Source organism: Anomaloglossus baeobatrachus, chromosome 2, assembly GCF_048569485.1.
Source record: "Anomaloglossus baeobatrachus isolate aAnoBae1 chromosome 2, aAnoBae1.hap1, whole genome shotgun sequence".
Lineage (NCBI taxonomy): Eukaryota > Metazoa > Chordata > Amphibia > Anura > Aromobatidae > Anomaloglossus > Anomaloglossus baeobatrachus.
Genome location: NC_134354.1, coordinates 47,895,978 through 47,915,056, shown reverse-complemented (window position 1 = coordinate 47,915,056; position 19,079 = coordinate 47,895,978). Strand labels below are relative to the sequence as shown.

General features: G+C 51.4%; 1 protein-coding gene across 3 annotated transcripts in view; it reads left to right on the top strand.

Moving 5' to 3' along the window:
• URB1 (URB1 ribosome biogenesis factor) overlaps window positions 1-19,079 on the top strand; it is a 311,203-nt gene that overhangs the window by 69,066 nt on the left and 223,058 nt on the right. For all 3 annotated transcript variants that reach the window (XM_075335040.1, XM_075335039.1, XM_075335038.1), the window contains exons 8-9: window positions 11,711-11,841; window positions 18,111-18,306. In XM_075335040.1, the coding sequence (XP_075191155.1) occupies window positions 11,711-11,841; window positions 18,111-18,306 (327 nt within the window). The remainder of the gene's footprint in view (window positions 1-11,710; window positions 11,842-18,110; window positions 18,307-19,079) is intronic.

Here is a 19,079-nt window from a genome sequence, read left to right as displayed (position 1 = left end):
AGACCCAGCTCCCTCCCTGTTGCCTGTTTGCAATTTTCTTGTTCCGTGTGTTATCACCGGCTGTTGTCGTGGACAGAGTCTCCGGTTGTTCCGGTTCTTACTCGGTTCTACTTGTGGGTGGCTATTCTCCTTCAGCTTTTGCACTAAACTGGCTGGGACTGGCTCACCAGGGGGTGTATAAGCTCAGAGGGAGGAGCTACACTTTTAGGTGTAGTACTTTGTGTGTCCTCTGGAGGCAGAAGGTAAACACCCAAGGTCTGGGTCTCCCAAGACGGAACTATAAGAAAAAGAATTTACGGTAAGTAAACAAAATTCTCTTTTTCTTTATCGTTCCTATGGGAGACCCAGACATTAGGGTGTATAGCTTCTGCCTCCGGAGGACACACAAAGTACTACACTAAAAAGTGTAGCTCCTCCCTCTGAGCATATACACCCCCTGGATAACCAGATCTAGCCAGTTCATTGCTTTGTGTTCAGGAGGCATACATCCACACATGCATTCTCATCTGATTTTTCATTTTTGGAAAGTTTTTGAAGAAAAGCGGGTCCAAGCCTGGACTCCTGGCATGTCCCTTCTCACCCCACTGTGTCGGCGGTGCTGTTAAGGTTGATTTACAAGGCTGGAGCCTTACATGCCGCGCTCCTTCACCATCCCTCGGGCTCTGGCTTGAAGTGGGAGCCAGCACGGTTCTCCTTGCTTTGCAGGAGACCGGTCTCCATCCGCAGCCCTTCAGGATCCTGCTGGACGGAGCACTCATCCCCAGGGACTTGGAACCCTGCGTCTCAGCAAGCTAAGTACCTGAGACGTTTATATTCGGGGGGTCCCGGTACTTTATTATGGTGGGAGAGTGTGCTGTGTAACTTTTGTGACATTTCCGGCCGGTTCTCTGGCTGTCGCCTGAGAACCGCGCCGATGGTGCCTGCGCGCCGGCCACATCGCTTAAATTTAGGCCCCGGCTTCGCCGGAGGCCTACTTTCTATTTCACTGCCCTCGCATGTCAATCATGCAGAGGGACAGTGCGGCTCCGCCCAGCGGCCGTTCGGCACAGGGGAGGGACACTCCTCACTGGGTACATGTCCCCTCCCCTGTAAATCTCCTTGGTCCTCCAGATTCCGCTCTCAGAGCAGGTCCTGCCTCCTCTCCTCGCTCCAGCGCCATTTTCTCAGCGTTTTTCTCTGGATCAGCGCTGGCTGGAGCATCCCTGCTAAGCTGCTTGGGGGTCCGGGCTGTGGGATCTGGAGGGCACACAAACTGTCTGGTAAGCCACAACCTCCGGTTGTGGACCTTCTTATATACTCTCTGGGGGTCATTCTGGCTCAGAGCCCCCACTTCAGCAGCATGTCTCACACGAGGAGCGAGGCTGCAAGGCTGTACTCAATATGCACTGCATGTAAGCTCGTGCTGCCTGAACCGAGCACATATCCACATTGTGATGCCTGCTCTAACCTGACAATGCCTCAGCCTGGAATCGCATCCACAGTGGTCCCTCCGGCTGCTCCGGCTCCGGTGGCTGAACCCCCGGCTTGGGTAGAATCCTTCTCTAGGTCAATCTCCCAGTCTTTTGCCGACTCCATGGGACAGCTGTCCCGGACTTTGCTGAACATGCATCAGCCCCCTTCTCAGGGCGCCTCTGCTGCTAGGGCTCTCTCAGCAGAGCTCACAGAGGATTCTTCATCTGATCCCAGACCCCGTCCTCCTAAAAGGAGACGCAGGGTCCCCTCTCCTTCTTCGTCCCGCGGCTCTGATTCACGAGCTGACTCGCAGGACGAGGAGGATGCCTTTACTGGGGGCTCGGACGCTACCTCCATGTGCCCCATTGATCTGACCGAAAGTGACGCAGATGTTAGTGATTTGATTGCGTCCATTAATTCTGTACTGGACCTCAATCCGCCAGTATCAGAGGAGCAACCCTCTCTGGCAGAAAAGCACCAGTTTCCCTTGCCTAAGAGGACAAGGAGTGTGTTCTTTAACCACTCCAGTTTTCAGGCCACTGTGACCAAGCCTAGGGCCTGTCCTGACAAACGCTTCCCAAAGCGTGGTTCTGATGACCGTTTTCCCTTTCCACCTGAGGTGGTCAAGGAGTGGGCTCATTCACCAAAGGTAGACCCTCCGGTGTCTAGACTCTCAGCCCGGACCGTTGTATCAGTGGCTGATGGCACCTCTCTTAAGGATTCCACTGACCGCCAGGTTGACCTTCTGGCCAAATCTGTATATGAGGCGGCTTGGGCCTCAATCTCCCCATCTTTTGCAGCAGTGTGGGCTCTCAAGGCCATCTCTGCTTCTCTAGAGTAGATGCATTCCCTCACCAGGGAATCTATGCCCGAAATGGTTGCCTTAACTTCCCAAGCTTCAGCTTTTTCATCCTATGCCATGTCTGCCATGCTGGAGGCTTCTCACTACACTGCGGTGGCTTCGGCTAATTCCCTCGCTATCCGCAGGATCTTGTGGCTTCGAGAGTGGAAGGCAGATGCTTCTTCAAAGAAGTACCTTGCTGGGCTCCCTTTTGCTGGATCCAGGCTATTCGGTGAACAACTGGATGAAATTATTAAGGAAGCTACTGGCGGGAAGAGTACTTCCATGCCACAAACTAAAACCAGGAAACCTGCCCAGGGTAGGAACCAGTCGAGGTTTCGTTCCTTTCGTTCCTCCAACTGGTCATCCTCTAAGCCCTCGGCCTCGTCCACTAACTCAGCCAAGGACCAAAAACCCAACTGGTGCACAAAGGCGCGTCCACAAAAGACCGCAGGAGCTGCTGCCACTAAGGCAGCCTCCTCTTGACTATCTGGCCGCGCCAGCAACGTCCTTAGTCGGTGGCAGGCTCTCCCACTTTGGCGACGTGTGGTTTCAACACGTCTCCGATCAGTGGGTGCGGGATATAATCTCCCACGGCTACAGGATAGAATTCTCTTCCAGCCCGCCAAACAGATTTTTTCTGTCAACTCCCCCCTGCTCCAAAGCCGCCGCCTTCTCTCAGGCCGTGGCATCCTTGCAGGCCAACGGAGTAATTGTACCGGTTCCCGCCCGGGAACGGTTCAGAGGTTTCTACTCAAATCTCTTCCTAGTCCCCAAAAAGGACGGTTCCTTCCGGCCCATCCTGGATCTCAAGCTTCTCAACAAGCATGTTCAGGTGCGGCATTTTCGCATGGAGTCTCTGCGATCAGTCATTGCCTCAATGACCCAAGGAGATTTCCTGGCATCCATCGACATCAGAGATGCCTATCTGCATGTGCCAATTGCAGTTTCACACCAGCGTTGGCTACGTTTTGCAATCGGAGAGGAACATTTCCAACTCGTGGCTCTCCCCTTCGGGTTAGCCACGGCCCCTCGAGTATTCACCAAGGTCATGGCAGCAGTGGTTGCGGTTCTTCACCTCCAGGGGTTGGCAGTGATTCCTTACCTGGACGACCTTCTAGTCAAGGCTTCATCCAGCGCAGACTGTCAGCGAAGTGTCTCGCTCACTCTCGCCACTTGTCAATCTGCCCAAATCCACTCTGACTCCGACCCAGAGGCTCACGTACCTAGGGATGCAGTTCGAGACTCTGCCGGCACTTGTGAAGCTGCCCTTAGTCAAACAGCAGTCCCTCCATCTGGCGGTGCGCTCTCTGCTGAGGCCCCGCCGTCATTCCATCAGGCACCTGATGCAGGTGCTGGGTCAGATGGTGGCGTCAATGGAGGCTGTTCCCTTTACCCAGTTCCATCTGCGTCCTCTGCAGCTGGACATTCTCCGCTTGGGACAAGCGGACTTCCTCCTTGCACAGGCTAGTGGCTCTGTCGCCACAGACCAGGGGCTCTCTTCAGTGGTGGCTTCGGCCCCTCTCTCTGTCTCAGGGACGCTCCTTCCTGGCCCCGTCCTGGGTGATCCTCACAACGGATGCCAGTCTATCCGGCTGGGGAGCGGTATGTCTCCACCACCGAGCACAGGGCACTTGGACTCCGTCCGAGTCAGCCCTTTCAATCAATGTGCTGGAAACCAGAGCTGTGCTTCTGGCTCTCCTAGCCTTTCACCACCTTTTGGCGGGCAAGCACATCCGAGTCCAGTCAGACAACGCGACAGCGGTTGCCTACATCAATCACCAAGGCGGGACACGCAGCCGCCTGGCAATGTTGGAGGTTCAACGCATCCTTCAATGGACGGAGGACTCCAAGTCCACCATATCCGCAGTCCACATCCCAGGCGTGGAAAACTGGGAAGCAGATTATCTCAGCCGTCAAACCGTGGACAGTGGCGAGTGGTCCCTGCATCCGGCAGTGTTTCAGTCAATCTGCCGCAAGTGGGGCACTCCGGAAGTGGATCTAATGGCATCCCGGCACAACAACATGGTTCCGGTTTACGTGGCTCGCTCCCACGATCCTCAGGCCCTTGCAGCGGATGCTCTGGTTCAAGATTGGTCCCAGTTTCGTCTGTCCTACATGTTTCCCCCTCTAGCTCTCTTGCCCAGAGTTCTGCGCAAGATCAGAATGGAGGGCCGTCGGGTCATCCTCATTGCACCGGACTGGCCCAGACGAGCTTGGTACCCAGACCTGCTCCATCTGTCCGTAGAGGTGCCGTGGCATCTTCCGGACCGTCCAGACCTTCTCTCACAAGGTCCGTTTTTCCGCCAGAATTCTGCGGCTCTCAGATTGACGGCGTGGCTCTTGAGTCCTGGATCTTGACGGCTTCTGGTATTCCTCCTGAAGTCATCTCCACTATGACTCGGGCTCGGAAGTCTTCCTCGGCCAAAATCTATCACAGGACCTGGAGAATTTTCCTGTCCTGGTGTCGCTCTTCCGGCCATGCTCCTTGGCCTTTTTCCTTGCCGACCCTTGTGTCCTTTCTACAGTCCGGTCTGCAGCTAGGACTATCCCTCAATTCCCTCAAGGGACAAGTCTCGGCTCTGTCAGTGCTGTTCCAGCGGCGTATCGCCCGGCTGGCTCAGGTGCGCACCTTCATGCAGGGCGCGTCTCACATCATTCCGCCTTACCGGCGGCCCTTGGATCCCTGGGACCTCAATCTGGTCCTCACGGCCTTGCAGAAACCCCCCCCTTTGAGCCTCTTAGGGAGGTTTCTTTGTCTCGTCTTTCACAGAAAGTGGTCTTTCTAGTGGCCATAACTTCCCTCAGCAGAGTCTCTGATTTGGCTGCGCTCTCTTCGGAGTCACCTTTTTTGGTTTTTCATCAAGACAAGGTGGTTCTCCGTCCGACTCCGGATTTTCTCCCTAAGGTGGTTTCTCCTTTCTACCTTAACCAGGACATTTCCCTGCCTTCCTTTTGTCCGGCTCCTGTTCATCGCTTTGAAAAAGCGTTGCATACTCTGGATCTGGTGCGGGCGCTCCGGATCTATGTGTCTCGCACCGCTGTTCTTAGGCGGTGCACCTCTCTTTTTGTGCTAACCACAGGTCGGCGTAAGGGCCTCTCTGCTTCTAAGCCGACCTTAGCTCGTTGGATTAGGTCGGCCATATCCGATGCCTACCAGTGTACTCAGGTGCCTCCCCCGCCGGGGATCAAGGCACACTCGACCAGAGCTGTTGGTGCCTCTTGGGCTTTCAGGCACCAGGCTATGGCTCAGCAGGTCTGTCAGGCTGCCACTTGGACTAGCCTGCATACCTTTTCAAAGCACTACCAAGTGCATGCTCATGCTTCGGCAGATGCGAGCTTGGGCAGACGCATCCTTCAGGCGGCTGTCGCCCATTTGTGAAGTTAGGCTCCGCCTACTTCTCAGTTTTCTGTTTATTCCCACCCATGGACTGCTTTGAGACGTCCCAATGTCTGGGTCTCCCATAGGAACGATAAAGAAAAAGAGAATTTTGTTTACTTACCGTAAATTCTTTTTCTTATAGTTCCGTATTGGGAGACCCAGCACCCTCCCTGTTGCCTGTTGGCAGTTTCTTGTTCCGCGTGTTATCACCGGCTGTTGTTGTAGACAGAGGCTCCGGTTGTTCCGGTTCTTTCTCTGTCTTTACTTGTGGGTGGCTATTCTCCTTCAGCTTTTGCACTAAACTGGCTAGATCTGGTTATCCAGGGAGTGTATATGCTCAGAGGGAGGAGCTACACTTTTTAGTGTAGTACTTTGTGTGTCCTCCGGAGGCAGAAGCTATACACCCTAATGTCTGGGTCTCCCAATACGGAACTATAAGAAAAAGAATTTACGGTAAGTAAACAAAATTCTCTTTTTTTGATACTCCAGTAACGTTGCAGCTCTGAAATATGCCAAACTTGTGGCAAATGGCCTCTTGGCAGCTTCACACTTGATTTTCCTCAATTCATGGGCAGTTATTTTGCGCCTTATTTGCTCAACACGCTTCTTGCGACCCTGTTGGCTATTTGCTATGAAATGCTTGATTGTTCTGTGATCACACTTCAAAAGTTTGGCAATTTCAAGACTGCTGCATCCCTCTGCAAGACATCTAAAAATATGGACTTTTCATAGCCCGTCAAATCTCTCTCTTCTGACCCATTTTGTCAAAGGAAAGGAAGTTTCCTAATAATTAAGCACACCTTATATAAGGTGTTGATGTCATTACACCGCACCCCTCCTCATTACAGAGATGCACATCACCTGATTTACTTAATTGGTAGTTGGCTCTCAAGTTTATACAGCTTGGAGTAGGACAACATGTATAAAAAGTATCGTGTGATCAAAATACTGATTTGCCTAATAATTCTGCACACAGTGTGTATACAACACAACACATACCAGTTGAGGGCTCAATTTTGGCATATATATATACCTGTTATCAGTGAGCTTGTGGTGTGTGTAATCGTTTCTGTTCAGTCATTGCTTATCCTAAACTCAAGTGTTTGTTTTTAAAGCACTAGAGTGGCCCTTTAAATCTTAAGTCCTCTATTCACCTTCCGGCATCTACACCTTTTTTTGACGTCGCTCCAGTCCCGCAGAGCTATCTTATGATAACTTCTGATTTCCGTCACATGCTCTCAGTAAAAGTCTGAGAGCCAGAAGGAGGCTCCCAGCGACAACTTTCAGTCATAGTCTGGAGCGGCTACAGTCATCGATCAGAGCGGCTGCTTTAATAATGCTCTAGCACTTTGACAGTTTGCTCTGTTGAAGTGGAATGCTATTATCCTGCAGATTAACCCTATATTTGCCAGTTAATACCTTTTTGACGACCTGACCGGTTCCCTTTAACTCATTTACAGCGGGCAGTAGTACAACAGACTATAAAAGGCGAAATGTATACTGTATTTTTCGCTTTATAAGATGCACCTGATTATAAGACGCACCCCCAAATTTGGTGAAGGAAAAGAGAATTTTCTCTGACGCCTCATTGGGGGACACAGGACCATGGGTGTTATGCTGCTCATCCATAGGAGGACACTAAGTAGATGCAAAGATGTTAGCTCCTCCCCTGCAGTATACACCCCCTGGCCCAGCCAGGCTACTTCAGTTTTAGCTTAGTGTCTATAGGAGGCACATCTCTGCAGACTACTGCAGCAAGATTTTTTTGTTTTTAGAGGGCGACGGTTTCCTTCGGGGACAGATTTCCCAAAACCATCAACAGGCGGGAACGCGGAGTGTCGCCTCCCCGCACCCCTCCTGCGACGCTGGAACCTGGGCTATTACTCACTGGATGACAGGTCTGATGGCACTGATTTTCCAGAGCCCAGAGCAGATGAAAACTTCCTCAGCCCCTCTTGCAGGCTCTGAGTTGATACACACTCCGCACCAGTGTGACCAGGCAGCAGGCATCAGACTGCCATCTCCACAGGAGCTGAGGTGAGATCCTTCCAATTTTTTCCAAAGCCCCAGACCATATGAAAACTTCCTCAGTTCCTCTGGCAGGCTCTGAGTTGATACAAGGTCTGCCAGCAGACGTTAGACTCTCCACACTGAATTGGAGCAAGGGTCACACTGACTGGATGCACATGAGCTGTGATTGCAGACTTCTGTATAGCATTCCACCTGTGTCGGGGGGAGGGGGAGAGCCCCCAGGACTCAGTGCAGCCGCAGCTGCGGTACACTTATAGAGTTTTTTCTGTCCACCATTGTTGTGCAGGGCTGGAGGGGGGAAGGGGAGTCCCTTCCCATCATATTTTTGTTTATTATATTTTCTCATGCCTTCTTGTCAGTGCTAAGCCCCGTCCCCTCCGACACTCGATAAGAAAGCGTGCATAACCCTCCTCACACAGAATCTGCAGAGCATTGCTCCCTCTTGTTGTGATCAGAGCCTGTGGGCATCTCTCAGCTGGCTTCCTCCTTCCCAGAGCTATGACACAGGAGGAGGGGGGGAAGGGGCCATCAGGGTTCTGGGTGCGTTATAGCCTCACTTGCATATTAGCTCTGGAGAGCATTGCTCCCTCATTACAATCAGAGTTTGTGGCTTATCAGCCAGGGGCTGCAGTCACATGTTTTATGCCCTGCACATCTACAGCAACAACTATAAGACGCTGAGCTACTAGGGGATGATAGCACCTCTTCCTTCTGTGAGTCCGGTGCCCCTGTAGCTTCAAACACCCCTACCCCCCCCCCCCCCCTGCCACCATCGCAGCAACCTTTGACAGCCCAGAGCCTACGGCTCCCAGTCCCCCGGAATTGACACAGTTCCCAGAACCTGGTGCTGGCTATGCAACATCGTCCTCACACCCCTCGGGGCCCCTGAACAGAACTCAGCCTGATGACACCTCTGTAGAGGGTCCTTCTGATAAGAATCAGCCCTCTGCTTCACCGGTTGCAGATCAGAAAAAGGGCATGACCCCCATGGTTCTCCCTCTGGGGTACACAGATGGGGTTCTCCCACATGTTCCGCGGTCTCTGAGGAGCTGGAGGAAGGGGAATGATGTTTGTACCGGGATGATTCCTTGGTTTCAACCTCCCCGAGCGATCAAGCTGCGATGGACTCCCTTATTGCAGCAATCAACCAAAACTCTGCATGTGGAAGATCTCCCATCCACTACTACTTACCCTGAGGTCTCCTTTAAAAGGGTGAAGAAACCTCCAAAAAAAAAAAATAATAATTTTTGATGCCACTTCGGTATCCGTAAACTCATTGAGTACCGGTACCCCTTTGGCTTAGCTGTCTCTAAGGGCTGGGCCGATCCGGCCTCGGTAGACCCTCACCCGGCTTCCACCTGCCTGAAGGACCACTCCTGTCTTTTACTTGATGGATCCTCCAAGGACCCACCAGACAGACAAGTGGAGCAGCTCGAACGCTCTGCCTCGAGGCCACGGGTCCCTTTCCCCTTCCGTGTGGGTCGCAAAGGCACCAGGACGGCGAGAGGTTCAAAGCCTTCTATTCTAACCTCTCGTGGTCCCCAAAAAAGGACGGGTCAGTTTGTCTCATCCTGGACCTCGAACACCTGAGCAAACATGTGCACGTAAGGAGATTCAGAATGGACTTCCTAGGGTCCATTATTACCTTTATCGTCGAAGGAGAATTTCTTGCCTCCCTAGCTATCTGGGACGCGTACCTGCACATACGCTTCGCTCCAGCTCACCAAAAGTTCCTCCTCTTCGCGGTTCTGGACTTCTTTTTTTTTTTTTTTTTTTTTTTTTTTTTCATTTGTGGCCTTCTGGGACTGGTTCCTAATCCTTGGGTTGCTTTGTTTATTGTTTACCCACCCATGGACTGCTTTAGGACGTCCCATGGTCCTGTGTCCCCCAATGAGGCGTCAGAGAAAAACGGATTTTTGTATACTCACTGTAAAATCGTTATCTCTTAGCCATCATTGGGGGACACAGCACCCTCCCTTTTGCCCTGTTGGGCCTTAGCTTTTTTCTGTCTCAGTACTTTTTTGTTATGAGTATTCACTCACGTTTTTTTGTTACTTGTTCTCCTACTGCTTGTGTACTAAAACTGAAGCAGCCTGGCTGGGCCATGGGGTGTTTACTGCAGGGGAGGAGCTAACATCTTTGCATCTACTTAGTGTCCTCCTATGGATGAGCAGCATAACACCCATGGTCTTGTGTCCCCCAATGATGGCTAAGAGAAAACAATTTTACGGTGAGTACACAAAAATCCGTTTTTTGGGTTTTTTTTTTTTAATGTTAAATGGGGTCCGTCTTATACTGCCAGTGTCCATCTAACAAATCATATAGGGTATATGTCCCTCATAGCCCCCCCCATCCTAAAATTAGCCCCATTAATCTGGATATGGCCCCCTTACAATGAATATAGCCCCCTTGTGCTGGCACACGTCCCCCCAGTGATGCCACACGTCCCCCCAGTGATGCCACACGTCCCCCCAGTGATGCCACACGTCCCCCCAGTGATGCCACACGTCCCCCCAGTGATGCCACACGTCCCCCCAGTGATGCCACGCGTCCCCCCAGTGATGCCACGCGTCCTCCCATTGCTGGCACGCGTCCCCCCATTGCTGGCACGCGTCCCCCCATTGCTGGCACGCGTCCCCTATTGCTGGCACGCGTCCCCCCATTGCTGGCACGCGTCCCCCCATTGCTGGCACGCGTCCCCTATTGCTGGCACGCGTCCCCTATTGCTGGCACGCGTCCCCTATTGCTGGCACGCGTCCCCTATTGCTGGCACGCGTCCCCTATTGCTGGCACGCGTCCCCTATTGCTGGCACGCGTCCCCTATGGATGGCACGCGTCCCCTATGGATGGCACACGTCCCCCTGTGTTTGATATGGCCCCCTATGGATGGCACACGTCCCCCTGTGTTTGATATGGCCCCCTATGGATGGCACACGTCCCCCTGTGTTTGATATGGCCCCCTATGGATGGCACACGTCCCCCTGTGTTTGATATGGCCCCCTATGGATGGCACACGTCCCCCTGTGTTTGATATGGCCCCCTATGGATGGCACACGTCCCCCTGTGTTTGATATGGCCCCCTATGGATGGCACACGTCCCCCTGTGTTTGATATGGCCCCCTATGGATGGCACACGTCCCCCTGTGTTTGATATGACTCCCATGCTGCTGCCTATAGTAAAATAAACTCTTTCCTTACCTTCTCCAGCACTGTCTTCCCTCGTGTTTCCCTCCGTGCTGCTGAGCTCCTGCACTTCCTGGTTCTCTGTGCCGATCATGTGATTGGCACAGCAGAGTGATATCCTCTCTGCGTGCCTTATCACAGCGGCAGCGGGAGACACCGGGGAGACACGCTGGAGGAGGTAAGTAAAGAGTTTTTTTATTTTACTATAGGCAGCAGCATGGAGGTCATATCTAACACGGGGGGGCATGTGCCATCAAAGGGGGGCACAGGCAGATATAATATGCGCCGCTGCCCCAGCCCATCACCGCGGTGCGGTTTCAGCACCACGGTGATGGACAGCGGCAGTGCATATTATATGAGCAGGAGATCTCTCGCTGCCTCCTGCAGCTTTCACCAGCCCGCCCCCAGCACCACCCCAGAGCTGCCCCCACCTCCCCTGGACTCTGTAGTGTGTGTGTATGTATAGATATTAAATTTTATATATATATATATATATATATATATATATATATATATATATATATATATATATATATATATATATATATATATATATATATATATATATATATATATATATATATATATACACCCGTATATTTATATTCGGATTATAAAACGCACCCCCTACGTTTTCCCAAAATTTGGGGGAACAAAAGTGCGTCTTATAAAGCGAAAAATATGGTACTTTTTTTATTTTTAATTAAAAACAAATGCAAAAATGATCTTTAGCTTTAGATCCATTTACGAGTATAAAAAACAAATACAATTTTCTTAAGTCAATCATCCCTTTTAATATTTTAATCACTTTTTTAATTTAGGACACAAAAGATCCAAAAGAAGCGGGAAAACAAATGATCCGGGATCTGGTCCACAACCTCCTCATGGATCTGTGCTGCTCTTTGAAGCACGGCATTAATTTCTATGACCCAAGTCTTGGGACGGCAGCAAGGTGATTTTTTTTTTTTTTTTTTTATTAATTTTATTTCTTTTGGGATTATGTGTTTCGTGTTCATTTAGTTCTTTGGTAATTAGCTTTGATTTAAAAAAAAATAAATAAAAATGGAGCCAGTATCCTTCCTTAGCAATAATTCAGATGGCGTCTTTCATTTAAAAAAAAAAAAAAAAAAAAACTCAGAACTTCTGTTACTGCTTAATTTTTTTTAGGGAGGTTTTTAAAAACGTATATGTTTTATATGTGCTGTTGTTGATGTTTTCTTCGGCGCTCCATTGGGAGACCCAGACGATTGGGTGTATAGTACTGCCTCCGGAGGCCACACAAAGCATTACACTAAAAAGTGTAAGGCCCCTCCCCTTCTGGCTATACACCCCCAGTGGGATCACTGGCTCACCAGTTTTCTGCTTTGTGCGAAGGAGGTCAGACATCCACGCATAGCTCCACTGTTTTTAGTCAGCAGCAGCTGCTGACTATGTCGGATGGAAGAAAAGTGGGCCCATATGGGGCCCCCAGCATGCTCCCTTCTCACCCCACTTTTGTCGGGTGTTTGTTAAGGTTGAGGTACCCATTGCGGGTACGGAGGCTGGAGCCCACATGCTGTTTTCCTTCCCCATCCCCCCTCAGGGCTCTGGGTGAAGTGGGATCTTACAGGTCTCCAGTCACTGAGACCGGGCTCCATCCACAGACCCAGAGAACCTGCTGGATATGGAGCTGAGTATCGTCAGGGACAGGGCCCTGCTACATTAAGGTACTCTGTGTCCCCGTACATCGCGCACACACACACCAGTATTGCTGGGAGTACTAGTGCGCCGGGGACAACAGCGCGGAGCGCTCGTGCTATCATTCACGGCAGCTTTGCTGTGTGAATTTATGTATTGGGAACTGCCGCGCCGGGCCGCTGCTAGGTGTTTTTACACTGTGGCGCGGCTGGGACTTGTGGTGCGCCGGGGACTCCGCGCTGGCCGTGCACATAGGACGGCCGCGCTTATTACTCGAGTCCCCGGCTTTGCAGCCTAGTTTTCGTTTCGTTCCCGCCCCCAGCCCTGCCAGTCAGGGGAGAGGCGGGACGCTGTACAGAAAGTCAGCGCCGAGGGCTGGAGTCTGCTTTGCATTCTCCAGCCCCCTTCACTGGACACAGTGGGACGCCGGTTTCCCGCTCTTGCCTGGGGCTCGCCCACGGCCCGCCCCTCGTCACACGAGCTGGAGAAGGACGCCGGCAGCCATTCCTGCAGTCCGAGCTGGCAGCCAGGCACAGGACTCTGGCGACCACACACCCGCCTATAGGCGGGCGGTAAGCAGCACCTGAAGTGCTGACCCCACTAAATATCGTTGTGTCCATTTGTATTTTATGCTTACACTGCACTGTAGGTCGCTATTTTTGGCTATATGCCCTCTTAGATGGCGAGACAACAGCAGCAAAAAAGCAAGGGTGCTAAAGCACAGGCTTTCTATGCTGCTTGTATTGCATGTGCTGAAGTGTTCATTTGTACTTATGCTTGTATGCTATACATTGCACTGTACGGTCGTTATTCTTGGCTATATTTTCCTAGAATGGCTAGACTACAGCAGCAAAAAAGCAAAGGTGCTAGGGCACAGTTTTTCTAGGCTGCTTGTATTGCATGTGCTGAAGTGTTCATTTGTACTTATGCTTGTATGCTATACATTGCACTGTACGGTCGCTATTCTTGGCGATATTCTCCTAGATGGCTAGTCTACAGCAGCAAAAAAGCAAGGGTGCCAAGGCACAGGCTTTCTAAGCTGCTCATATTGCATGTGCTGAAGTGCTCATTTGTACTTTATGCTTGTATGCTATACATTGCACTGTACGGTCGCTATTCTCGGCTATATGCTCCTAGATGGCTAGACTACAGCAGCAAAAAAGCAACACAGGCTTTCTATGCTGCTTTTACTGCATGTGATACTGTTCCACCGGCAGGTTCCACTGACCCCCGTTGTGTGCAATGCTCCCCTGTAGCACTTGGTCAGCCGGGGTCTCTACTAGAGGTGGCCAAAGGAACCACCTGTAAACCCTGTCCATGGACAGGGACGGTGTTGCAGTTTCGGCTGATAGATTGTCATGGGATAGTGACTTGCAGTCCAGACAGGCCATGGGCAATCTTGATCATTGCTCCCTGGCCACCCTCATTTGGAACAAAATCAGTGCTCCGGGGGGGTCCCAGGCATTCCAGGGTGAAGGCTCTGACACGGACGACAGTCCCAGACAGCCTAAGCGAGCTCGCTGGGAGCGGCACTCGGCCTCATCACTAGTCAGGGTCACAGCAGAGGACTCTCTGTATGATGAGGCAGACGTAGCTGATCAGGACTTTGATCCTGACACCGCTCTCAATCCGGATACACCGGATGGTGACGCCATGGTGACTGATCTTATAGCGTCCAGCAATGGCATGTTGGATATCTCTCCCCCAGCTCCTTCAGTGGAGGAGTCAGCTTCCCAGCAGGAGAAATCCCATTTCAGTATCTCAAGCGTACATTGAGTACTTTTCTGGCCACGCTGACTTCAGAGAAGCAGTGCAGAATCACCACGCTTACCAGATAAGCGTTTCTCCAAATGTATTAAGGATACATGTTATCCCTTTCCCCCTGACGTGGTCAGGCGCTGGACCCAGGGTCCAAAGGTGGATCCCCCAATCTCCAGGCTTGCGGCTAGATCCATAGTTGCAGTGGAGATGGGACTTCACTTAAAGATGCCATTGACAGACAGATGGACCTCTGGTTGAAATCTGTCTATGAAGCTATCGGCGTGTCGGTTGCTCCGGCATTCGCAGCCGTATGGGCACTCTAAGCTATGTCAGCTGGTCTTGCGCAGCTGGTCTTGAGCACAGGTACATCTGTGCCGCAGGTAGCGTCCTTATCCTCGCAATGTCTGCATTGCGACTTACCCTATTAATGCTGTCCGAGAGAGACAGTCGAGGTTTCGGTCCTTCCCAGGCTCGGGCAGGTCCAAATTGTCCTAGTCCAAAAGGGCTCAAAAGGCTCAGAGGGGCTCAGATTCCAGGCGGGCCCAATCACACCCAAGGAAGGCAGCCAGAGGAACCGCTTCCAAGGCGGTCTCCTCATGACTTTAAGCTCTCTCTCTCCGCATCCGCGGTTGGTGGCAGACTCTCTCGCCTTGGCGACATTTAGCTGCCACAGGTCACAGACCGGTGGGTGAGAGACATTGTGTCTCACGTGTACAGGATAGAGTTCTGTTCTCGGCCTCCGGCTCGATTCTTCAGAACTTCCCCACCTACCCACCGAGCCGATGCTCTTCTGCAGGCAGAAGGAGTGGTAATTCCTGTTCCTCTTCAGGAACAAGACACGGTTCTTCCTCCAATCTGATTGTGGGGGACCTAAAACTGCTCAACAAGCACGTGAAGGCCAGGCGGTTCCGGATGACATCCCTCCGCTCCGTCATTGCCTCAATGTCTCAAGGAGATTTCCTAGCATCAATAGACACAGGATGCTTATCTCCACGTGCCGATTGCTCCAGAGCACCAACGTTTGCTACGTTTCGTTATTGAAGACGAGCATCTTCAGTTCGTAACCCTGCCCTTCGGTCTGGCGACAGCCCTACGGGTTTTTCACCAAGTTCAGGGCAGCAGTGGGAGCAGTCCTGCACTCTCAGGGTCACTCGGTGATCCTTCCTTGGACGGTCGACTGGTCAAGGCACCCTCTCAAGAGGCATGCCAACACAGCCTGAGCGTAGCGCTGGAGACTCTCCAGAGTTTCGGGTGGATCATCAACTTCTCAAGGTTAAATCTGACACCGACCCAATCGCTGACATATCTGGGCATGGAGTGTCACGCTCCCTCAGCGATAGTGAAGCTTCCGCTGGACACATTCACTACAGACGGGGGTGCAGTCTCTCCTTCACGGCCAGTCACACCCCTTAACACGACTCATGCAGAGGCAGTCACTTTCGCGCAGTTTCACCTGCGTCCACTCCAATGTGGCATTCTTTGCCAATGGGATGGGAAGTCGACGTCCCTAGAAGGAACGTCCCCCTTCTCAGACGGTCAAGGACTCTCTTCAGAGGAGTCCATCCTTCAAATCAATGTGCTGGAAATCTGGGCAGTGTATCTTGCCCTGCAAGCCTTCCAGCCGTGGCTGGAAAGCACACACATCCGAATTCAGTCGGACAACTCCACAGCGGTGGCATACATCTACCACCAAGGCGGAACACGCAGTCGGCAAGCCTCCCAGGAAGTTCGGCGGAGTCTGATGGGGGTGGAAGACAGAGCATCCACCATATCCGCAGTTCACATCCCGGGCGCAGAAAACTGGGAAGCAGACTTCCTCAGTTGCCAGGGTATGGACGCAGGGGAAGGGTATCTTCACCCGGACGGTTTTCAGGAAATCTGTCAACGCTGGGGGATGCGGAACGTCGACCTAATAGCGTCTCGGCACAACAACAAGGTTCCGATTTTCATGGCGCGGTATCACGATCAAAGAGCTCTGGCGGCAGACGCCTTAGTTCAGGTTTGGTCGCAGTTCCAGCTACCTATGTGTTCCCCCTCTGACACTGCTGCCCAGAGGGCTACGCAACATCAGGTCCGTTTGCCGCCGCGCCATCCTCATCGCCACAGACTGGCCGAGGAGGTCGTAGTCCCCGGATCTGTGGCATCTCACGGTCTGCCAACCGTGGGCACTACCAGCCCGGCCAGACTTACTGTCCCAAGGGCCGTTTTTTCCATCTGAATTCTACGGCCCTGAACCTGACGGTATGGCCTTTGAGTCCTGAATCCTAGCGTCTTCAGGATTATCTCAGGACGTCATTGCCACCATGAGACAGACTAGAAAACCGACGTCTGCCAAGATCTACCACAGGATGTGGAGGATATTCTTCTCTTAATGCTCTGCTCAGGGAGTGTCTCCCTGCCCATTTGCATTCCCTACTTTTCCTTCCTTCCTGCAATCTGGTTTGGAAAAAGGTTGTCACTCGGCTCCCTCAAAGGACAAGTCTCAGCGCTATCTGTATTCTTCAGAAGCGCCTAGCACCACTTCCTTAGGTACACACGTTCCTGCAGGAGGTTTGTCACATTGTCCCTCTGTACAAACGGCCGTTGGACCCATGGGATCTGAACAGGGTACTAATTGCTCTCCAGAAGCTGCCCTTCGAGCCTCTGAGAGATGTTTCACTCTCTCGACTTTCCCAGAAGAAGGCCTTTCTGGTAGCGGTCACGTCTCTTAGGAGAGTGTCCGAGCTAGCAGCGCTGTCATCCAAAAGCTTCCTTCCTGGTGTTCCACCAAGGCAAGGCAGTGCTGCGCCCGATTCCGGAGTTCTCCCTAAGGTGGTATCCCCCTTTCATCTCAATCAGGATATCTCCTTACCTTCCTTTTGCCTCATCCATTTCATCGATATGAAATGGATTTGCATTTGTTGGATCTGGTGAGAGCACTCAGAATCTACATTTCCCGCACGGCGCCTCTGCGCCGCTCGGATGCACTCTCTGTGCTTGTCGCTAATCAGCGTAAAGAGTCGCAGGCTTCCAAATCCACCCTGGCTCGATGGTTCAAGGAACCAATTCTTGAAGCCTACTGTTCTGCTGGGCTTCCGGTTCCATCAGGGCTGAAAGCCCATTTTACCAGAGCCGTGGGTGCGCCCTAGGCATTACGGCACCAGGCTACGGCTCAGCAGGTGTGCCAGGCAGCTACCTGGTCGAGTCTGCACACTTTCACCAAGCATTGTCAGGTGCATACCTACGCTTAGGCGGATGCCAGCTTAGGTAGAAGAGTCCTGCAGGCGGCGGTTGCCTCCTTGTAGGGAAGGGCTGTTTTACAGCTCTAACATGAGGTATTTCTTTACCCACCCAGGGACAGCTTTTGGACGTCCCAATCGTCTGGGTCTCCCAATGGAGCGCCGAAGAAGAAGGGAATTTTGTTACTTACCGTAAATTCCTTTTCTTCTAGCTCCTATTGGGAGACCCAGCACCCGCCCTGTTGTCCTTCGGGATTTTTGGTTGTTTTTCGGGTACACATGTTGTTCATGTTGAATGGTTTTCAGTTCTCCGATGTTACTTCGGAGTGAATTTGTTTAAACCAGTTATTGGCTTTCCTCCTTCTTGCTTTTGCACTAAAACTGGTGAGCCAGTGATCCCACTGGGGGTGTATAGCCAGAAGGGGAGGGGCCTTACACTTTTTAGTGTAATGCTTTGTGTGGCCTCCGGAGGCAGTGCTATACACCCAATCGTCTGGGTCTCCCAATAGGAGCTAGAAGAAAAGGAATTTACGGTAAGTAACAAAATTCCCTTCTTTATGACTAGGGCTGGTAACCTGGTCCTTCTGCGTTTTCTTGTTGGACTGAAGACCGCAACTGAGGATGAATTAGTGGGCGCACTGGTGGTAAATGTACTGAAAGTTTGTCCAGATTTGCTGGGTCGATACTTTAAGGAAATTCAGTACTCCTTCACTCCTCGGATCAAGTCTACTTGGCTGGATAATATACGACTACTTAAAAAGGTCAGAATTTGGATGTTATCCTCTAAATGCCCTAATTTACTACGGGTCGTATGATTTTGTCAAGTTTTTATTGCCATCTTTTCCTTTTTTTATTTATTTTTTATTTTTTATGTTCAGATATGTAAATACCTGGTGACAGGAGGCAGGAGTGATGCTGCGGGCTGTGCGCTGAGATCTGTGCTGCGGGCTGTGCGCTGAGATCTGTGCTGCGGGCTGTGCGCCGAGATCTGTGCTGCGGGCTGTGCGCCGAGATCTGTGCTGCGGTCTGTGCGCCGAGATCTGTGCTGCAGTCTGTGTGCCGAGATCTGTGCTGCAAATAGGAATAACGTTTGGAACACCATTCTAAGTCCGAACTGGGTGCAAAAACCTAAAAAAAATCACTATGGGGAGATAAGGTATGCACACCAGTGACTATGTAAGGGGAATACATGAAATAGCAGAAACTGCTGTGTGAATACTGACTTGAAAAATCCAATAGCTATATGCAAGAGTGAATATGTGAAAAATGGAATCTGCATTACTGCCATGAACATATGAATCATATGTTCATGGCAGTAATGCAGATTCCATTTTTCACATATTCACTCTTGCATATAGCTATTGGATTTTTCAAGTCAGTATTCACACAGCAGTTTCTGCTATTTCATGTATTCCCCTTACATAGTCACTGGTGTGCATACCTTATCTCCCCATAGAGATCTGTGCTGCAGTCTGTGCGACGAGATCTGTGCTGCAGTCTGTGCGCTGACTGAGATCTGTGCGCTGACTGAGAT